The following is a 7,978-nucleotide window of genomic DNA, read 5'->3' on the forward strand; positions in this document are numbered from 1 at the left end:
AGGCATCAAACTCAAGCTTTGATAAGTTTGACATTTTCTATTTTCAGAAAGATGAACAACATAAATCATAATCATAATCATAATCATAATCATTTTTTTTCATAGACAAATAACAACATGAAATTAGAATTAGTTTAGATTCATAAGTAGCAAACAAAGGAATAATAGTATGATTACTTCACTTTTCTAATTTTTTTGGTAACATATATAGATAAAAAAAAAAATTTGGAGTTCGAAATGCATAAGGAAAAGTTTAGCAACAATTTAAAATTTGATTAGTCTTAGTTTTACATTATGATTTGTCTAAGTCAACTATTGACCATTACTAGTTCACAAATTTTATAATCTTACACAAGCTGTATACAATTTACATCCTTTATTAGCCATCATTTAATGATTACGAAGTATTATCTTATGACATATATAAAGCTACTTACTTAACTTTTATTTTGTACTAATGCACATCATTGTCCAATATATTCAACTTTTAGTAAATTCTTAAATTACCCTTAAACCACTCCATGATAATTAAAGGTTAAAGTGTCGGTAGGAATATTTCAAAAAAAATGGTCACGAGATGCAAAACTAGATGGTAACATATATTATAATTTATTTTTCATTTTGTTAACTTCTCATGAAAGTTGGGATTATTGTTTTTGTATTTATATATATGCAGTCCCATCTTCCATCTCCATAGCTATTACCCATAATCTCCTTAATTCTATCCCATTCATGAAACCAGTTTTGAAACATTTGGGCAGAACCCCGTCATAGTATATTTTGTATATAATTAGTAATAAAAAATACAAAGTACTTTTTCTATTTTAACTTTTAAGATTATAAATTTAATAATAAACATTAGTATGCATGAAATAAATAACGATTAATTGCATAAGTAATCATAAATGTTTGATAACATATAAAGACCCCATCGTATTCGTATTGATCGGAATTAATCTCGACCCATGGTACCGTGTTGTCAAATGACGTGTTGCGTACATAAAGTACCGTGTTGTCAAATGACGTGTTGCGTACAATCATGAGGTCTTATTAACATAAATATAAATGTTAGTGAAGTTAATAAGAGTTAGATTACAGAAAATATAATTCAGGCGGTATAACCGACCATATATAACTTAAATAACATAAATATAAATGTTAGTGAAGTTAATAAAAGTTAGATTATTGAAATATAATTCAGGCGGTATAACCGACCATGTATAACATAAATATAAATGTTAGTGAACATAACTGTAAATGTTAGTATACATAAATAAATGTTAGATAACATAAATGTAAATTAGGCGACAGTGTCGACCATATATCATTTAGGTGGCAGAGCCAACCATATTTAGTATAAATGTTGAGATAATCGTGCTGATAACGTGTTATAATTCAGGAGGATTATAACTACCTTTAGTGGCCTGATTCTTGACTGTAGATTTTATTAAATTATTAGTGCAAGATTATTCGGGTTCCTTTTGATTACTCAACCACTTGTGTACAATATAAGATATTTTATATGAGTGAGTGTTTAAGGGAGAGAGTAGGATACTTGTGAAAGAAATAGAATTGCATAATTGTTGGGTGCAAAGTGCCAACCCACGTTCCACATATTTATACTAAAATAAATATACTATGCAATAAAATTACCATCCAATTATTGACTTTATAACATAAATATATATATAAATGGATAGTCAATTATTGATACACAAAAGTAATATTATTGTATTTCCTAAACTTGTGATATTTTTGCTATAAATAGCCATGAATGCAAACATTAAACTTGCACCATTTCTCACACTTACAAAGTATTTCTTTCTTTCTCTCCATTATCATATTTGTTCTTACACTTCATTATTAGCATTCTTAATCAAGAATCAAACCACTAACGGTAGTTATATGCTTACTGAATTATAACATCAAGAATCAAACCACTAAAGGTAGTTATAAGCCTACTGAATTATAACACAACGCACCTAATAAAACTATTGCTATAATAAATGATCTTTCTCAAATAAGGCCGGGTTGATTTGTTAAAACCAAATGTTAGACATAAACCCGAATTTAGTCGGGTTGGCGGGAATTTTACCGCCCCAACTTGCATTTGGGTTCCAAGAGTATTATATTTCAAATTTCAGTCTGCTTCTATATCAATTACTGTCATAATATATAATCTCCCATCTTCACAAAATCATCGTATACATTCATCATATTCCCTGATTAATCTATCGAACTCACAGTAGCAGGTTAGTACTGATTACTTAAACCCTATAAACACAGTCATCTCATCTGATGACGTATGCATACCACCTGTTCGACGAAATGCTTCTGTATGTTTTTATTGAAATTAGTACGCCTAAAAGTTTTGATTGTCAATTGGTTTGTAGGAAATGGATACATCAAACCCAGCTGTCCTCGTGAATGGTGAATTTATTTGCAGTTACGTGGGTCGAAGAGTGCGGATAGTGATTCAGGTACTTAGGCCTGATGCTGATGGTTTGATTGGGATATCAACAGATGACAAACAGATCCATGTCAAGGGTCGTCAATTGCCATCTCCGGTTACTACTTTTGTTGAAGTAATTGGTGTTGCTGACACTGCACAATCTGTTGAAGCGGATACGGTGTCCAACTTTGGTGATACTTTTGGTATGAATTACTAATTTAAATGTTATTGGTTTTTTATTTAACTAATTTTTGCTAGATGACTGATCCGTACATGCAGTGTATGAAATATATGCAAATACTTGGTTTATTTGGCCTTTTGTTTATATTAACATATGGTTCTAATGATTGTTGATTTTTTTTTATTTTTTTATTTTTAAAAAAAGTCTGTTTCGACACTGACACGCTATAACTGAGAATTAGAGGTTTAAACCTCAAAGATTGTTATGATGCACTTAAATGATAAGAAGATTACATATTTGTACTCTCTGTGTAATCTGTTGAAGAGCCATATTGGTTGATTGCATTTTAAAATTGCTTTTGCAATGACAAATAATATACTGAAAGAAATGAATCAACTTCTTTCTGACAACAAATGGCATATCATATATTAGGTCAAGGCGATGTGAACTATAAAGTAGGGGACATATTCATCTTTTGAAAGCGGTCCAAACGCCTCTGCCTTGTGCTCCACCCAACCAGTAGCTCTCGAGGGAGCCAATGGCATCGGCTAGCCCTTGAGGGAGCCGATGGCACTTGCTAGCCCTCTGCTCCGCCCTAGTCCTTTCACCCTGGTCATAGTGACGATGAAGCAGATAGCAGCACGAGTCAAATGGCTGTTTTGACCGTTTGAAACAAAAAAATCAAATATAAAAATTAAATATGAGAAAACATGTCATGGTTGGGAGCAGTGTTGTAAATCTCCCGAGATCTCCCCCGAGATCTCGTTTTTAGAAGGCAACCGAGACGAGATGTTCATCTCCCGAGATTTCTCGGTCAACAGGGTCAAACTTAGTCAAAGACAAGATTTCTCGGATTTTCTTGCTAATTTGTAAGATTTTCTTGTAAAATTTGTAATTTCTAATATTTTCTCGCTCATTTCTCGGATATTTTTGTAAAATCTCGTAAAAACGTATATAAATATACATATATTTATATTTTTAAGTATATTTTTATTAAAAAAATATAAAGTCAATGTAAGTCAACGTCCGAGATCTCCCCGAGATTATTCCGAGATGCCGAGATCTCCCTAAAAAAGTCCAAACGAAATCTCCCCGAGATCCGAATTCTCCAACCTTGGTTGGGAGTGTTTAGTCTTGAATAAGTTCTAGTGATGAATTGATGATGTGGTGTTAGTCCTGGTGAGGACTAATTTCATGACTGTATAAAGGTTTAATTTGGCTCTAGTAAAGCAAAATATTGATTTATGTGCAGAAAAATTACTAGACATGTCATTGTCTTATTGAATTCTCTTTTAACAGTTTGGAATTTACTTGTTTGGACATTTTTATTTCAGATAAAAATAATTTCAACCAGCTTTGTCAACTTGCTAATGGAGACTGCAGGCACTTGTTTATCTAAGGAGGTACCCTGTTATGGTTGAAGAGAAATGAAGCATGCAAACTTTTGATTGATCCAGATGAATGTGGCTTCTCCTTTAACTTTTGGATTTTTTTTTTCTTTTTTTTTTTTGCTGCTTTTAAGACTTCTGTTGACACATACAATCATTGGTCTGGCCGTCTGGTTGTATAGACGTTATCTAATTCATACTATGCACCCTATTGTGTTAATAAACGTCTTCATTTGTTTTTTTTTTTTTTCTTTCTTTCTTTGTATAGTGTAATTTTCTCGTATGGCATTTGATGCTCGCCACTAATACTCGTCGCAAATAAAATGATTGAATAAAGTATTCAGACAGAGGGAAAGTTAAATTCCGTGAAAATATTGGGTCTTCTCAATTGCGGCAACCTGCGCCGATAATACTCGTTGTTTATTAATATTTTTTTTATTTAATGATATCGTTAACTAATATTAGTTTAATTGTAACAAACAAGCAATTGGTCCATCGCGCGATGCTGCGGTAAACTTAAGAATTTAGGAAAGTAATAGGTTATCGCAAAAAGTTGTTAGTTGTTACATATAAAAGGTTACTACATGAGTTTGCATACATTGCATAATCACATGCTCTTTTTGATCTTGGAATGTCTATCCTGCATTTGTAGTTAGCGAAAGTTGTCCAACATGATTGTAACATCCGGAATATATTAACACAATTTAATAAGGCACCCTAAGACATAGTAGCCCGAGATATTTAACGTTGTTTGAAAAGCGTCCATTTTGTGTATAGGTAGTTGCGTTGCGTTCGTAAAATTATTTCGAGTTGAACCGTGGTTTCGGAAAAATATAACGCGTGGCGAGCGAGAAGATGAGGTCCGTTGAAGATTTGAGTGTTTTTTTTTTAAGTTTTTTTATTTAGAAATATGTAATTTTCACTTTAACCCTTGGAGTTTGGGCCGTTTGACATTTGATAGTAAAGAATGCTTATGGGTACAACGATTTAAGCAGAACGTACAACTACTTGAAGCATGAAAGTGATTACTATTCATGAATAGTAACTCAAATTTGCTCAAATGTATATATGTATCACTATCACTATATATATATATATATATATATATATATATATATATATATATATATATATATATATATATATATATATATATATATATATATATTAATAGATAGTCTCGATTAACTAATACTAAATATTTTCAAAACCTCCTTAATTATCATTAAATTAAAAAATTACATTATAATACCACTGATCCAACGGTTCTTAATCATTCATTAAAAATATTAGCTAATAAATCAATTTTAGGTAAACTCCATTCCTAAAATACCTCTAATAATTAAAAAAAAAACACGGGATAAATTAACAAAAGAAGGGTTTCATTCATTCATTCACGACACTAGAAAAACAAAACCCTAACTTCATCCGCTAAATCATCGACACTTATCAAAATCATCGACGAAAAGTAACACCCCTTATCGAATTCACCAATACGAAACATGAAGAGGTTTCAGAAGTTTACCGCGCCAGAGTATGGTATCGATAATATATGATGGATACATTGGTTAGGGTTAAAAATCGTTAGTATTGATGCATATATACCTGATTTGATATGCGATAATCTACGTATTCTAATGCTCTGCTTCATCAGAATCTGCTCTGAGGTATTTATCATTTTTTATTTCTGTGAATTAAGTTGATTACTGTAATTTGTATTGCAGCTTGGTACGTGAAATGCAAAGAATGTTTAGAAAAACGTTTAAAGCCTCTTTCTTGTCTTTCTTTGGTCAGATGTCATCATTTTTTTTACTTGATGCTTAGGTGGGGTAAGTACTTGTGACAACTGAAACCCTAATATATGCATTAGAGGTATACATATATACAACGTTTATATTTATATACTAACATTATATAAGTTGTAGGAAACTGTCAATCTGGGATGAAAGATTACACGATGGGTGGAAAGAGAGAAATGGCAAAACTTGGCTTAAGGAACACTGTGGGTTCTTCAACAACTTATTAATTTCCACTGGTACACTTATTTTAGTTAAAAATTCGCCTACATAATTCGACTGTATTTACTTATTTTCTTAGATTATTTTATATTTAATTTGTAAGTAAACGGGTCACATATGCACATCTGCAATTATAAGTAAGATTATTCGATGTTTCTACTTTTGAAAGGGATGTTATTTTTTATCAGGGATCATTTTGATAATTTGTTATTAAGGACCGGATCGATATCAAGTGACAAGTAATTAAATTATGAACTGGCTTGCAGTTGACCAAACTGATTTAGCTCGGATTTGGGGATATATCAGGATGTAATTTCAAAAGTAGAGAGTTAGAAGAATATCATTCATTACTAATGGACTTTGTTGATATCGTTGATCGTCTTTCCTTCGTTAGGTATGAGTTTGGATGAGCAATTTTTATCAAATCGTGAATTTTTTCTTTGTAGTCTAGCTCTTCATGGTAGTTGATCATTTAATGTAATATTTTTTTAAAAACGCTTGCATCAATGCCTAGATGGATTTGGAAAAGTCAAGATGAAAGGTAAGATAGCATTAGGTAGTTACTTTTAGTGCCATTTGAGTATAAAAGGGTGAAAGTTTTTGAATGGCTCAGAGCAGGACTGATATTGCTTTAAACATACATATATTTCGACGCAATATCATTTATATTTCATCAGCTTTTACCGAAACGAAGACATTCAAATGCATAATTCACGAGAAAAACGACAAAAGTAAACACGAGCTTGAAGTTTGATAAAACAACGATAAAACGACGGATTTAAACCAAATATATATCAAGATAATGTTTACCCGAATGCAAGTTCAAGATGATCGAATAGAAGAGTTCAAATGAAAAGTTCCAAGTCGATATACGTCAACACGGGATCAACAAAGAACAAACGAAAAAATAAAAATAAGAAAACTGTCGGGTACACTTACGCGGATCGTGTGGTTTTCCACGCGAAACGCGTAGTAATTTGTTCCTACGCGAAACGTGTGGATGTCTACGCGAAACGCGTAATCTCCTGTCTAGATTCAGATCTGAAATGAACATGGGACGGTTGCTTTTGAGTATATTACTATTACTTTTTCAGGCTTTACAGATGAATGGTAGTCCTTTTGACCTACTACTTGAATCTCAACTCTTATAATACGGAGTACTAGAACACATACAGAGAGACACAGTAGGAGTACGAGAAAGACACATTTCACACATACAATTTAACACAGTACACAAATTTAAGTCAGTACACATCAATATTATTTTCTAGTATCTTTTGTACTCTGTATTAATTTCAGTTTCAAGATTCAATTTTTAGGATAGTTTCAGTTTTAGGGGTGTATTGTTCGTGATTAAGGGTATTATTGTACGCGCTAAAGGGATGCTGTTATTGTAATTTTCTACCGTTTAAAGTAAATGAGAGTGAAGATTTTCGTAAGTATATCCCATTAAAATTATCGTTATCAATTTTTATCGTTATTATTATGTTTGTATATTTATATTTTCATGTTTACCCTAGTATAATGAGTAGCTAAATTTTCCTAGTGTTTGCTCAGATGTAGAGCCCCTAGTGAAATGGATTGTTATCATTTGTAAGAATTAAAATGTAACTTTAGTATTTTTAACATTGAGCCTAATTAAAAGAACCATTATTATGTATTTGGATATTTAACCCTTGTCACTTAATTTGTTAGATTAAAATAACGAAAGTTATTTTTATTTATATAAATTAAGCTTCAACATTAAAAGTGATCTAGACGAACTTATGACTAATTTACTAACACTAAATTAGAAGTAAGGTTCGGTGGTTTGGGTAATATCACTAGTCATATAATAGTGAAATTGTAAAAAGGGAAACCATTATGATTCGGGTTTTGGAGAAAGTCAAAACTGGGTTGGGTCTCAATTTAAATACTTAAAGACTAGTAACTATCTAAA

At 31.6% G+C, this 7,978-nt stretch overlaps 1 protein-coding gene across 1 annotated transcript; it reads left to right on the plus strand.

Moving 5' to 3' along the window:
- The first annotated feature begins 2,063 nt into the window (after positions 1–2,063).
- On the plus strand, positions 2,064–4,253 carry LOC139856159 (replication protein A 14 kDa subunit B-like). The gene is made up of 3 exons (XM_071845408.1): positions 2,064–2,252; positions 2,394–2,655; positions 3,968–4,253. Exons 2-3 carry the CDS (start codon positions 2,397–2,399, stop codon positions 4,030–4,032), a joined length of 324 nt encoding a protein of 107 aa, XP_071701509.1. The 5' UTR covers positions 2,064–2,252; positions 2,394–2,396; the 3' UTR covers positions 4,033–4,253.
- Positions 4,254–7,978: the final 3,725 nt, after the last annotated feature.

The sequence above is a fragment of the Rutidosis leptorrhynchoides genome, chromosome 6 (assembly GCF_046630445.1).
Source record: "Rutidosis leptorrhynchoides isolate AG116_Rl617_1_P2 chromosome 6, CSIRO_AGI_Rlap_v1, whole genome shotgun sequence".
Lineage (NCBI taxonomy): Eukaryota > Viridiplantae > Streptophyta > Magnoliopsida > Asterales > Asteraceae > Rutidosis > Rutidosis leptorrhynchoides.

Coding starts and splice junctions, on each gene's coding strand:
- LOC139856159 (XM_071845408.1), top strand. CDS start 2,397: ATGGATACATCAAACCCAGCTGTCCTCGTGAATGGTGAATTTATTTGC. Junction 2,656..3,967: donor CAACTTTGGTGATACTTTTG/GTATGAATTACT, acceptor TTTTTATTTCAG/ATAAAAATAATTTCAACCAG.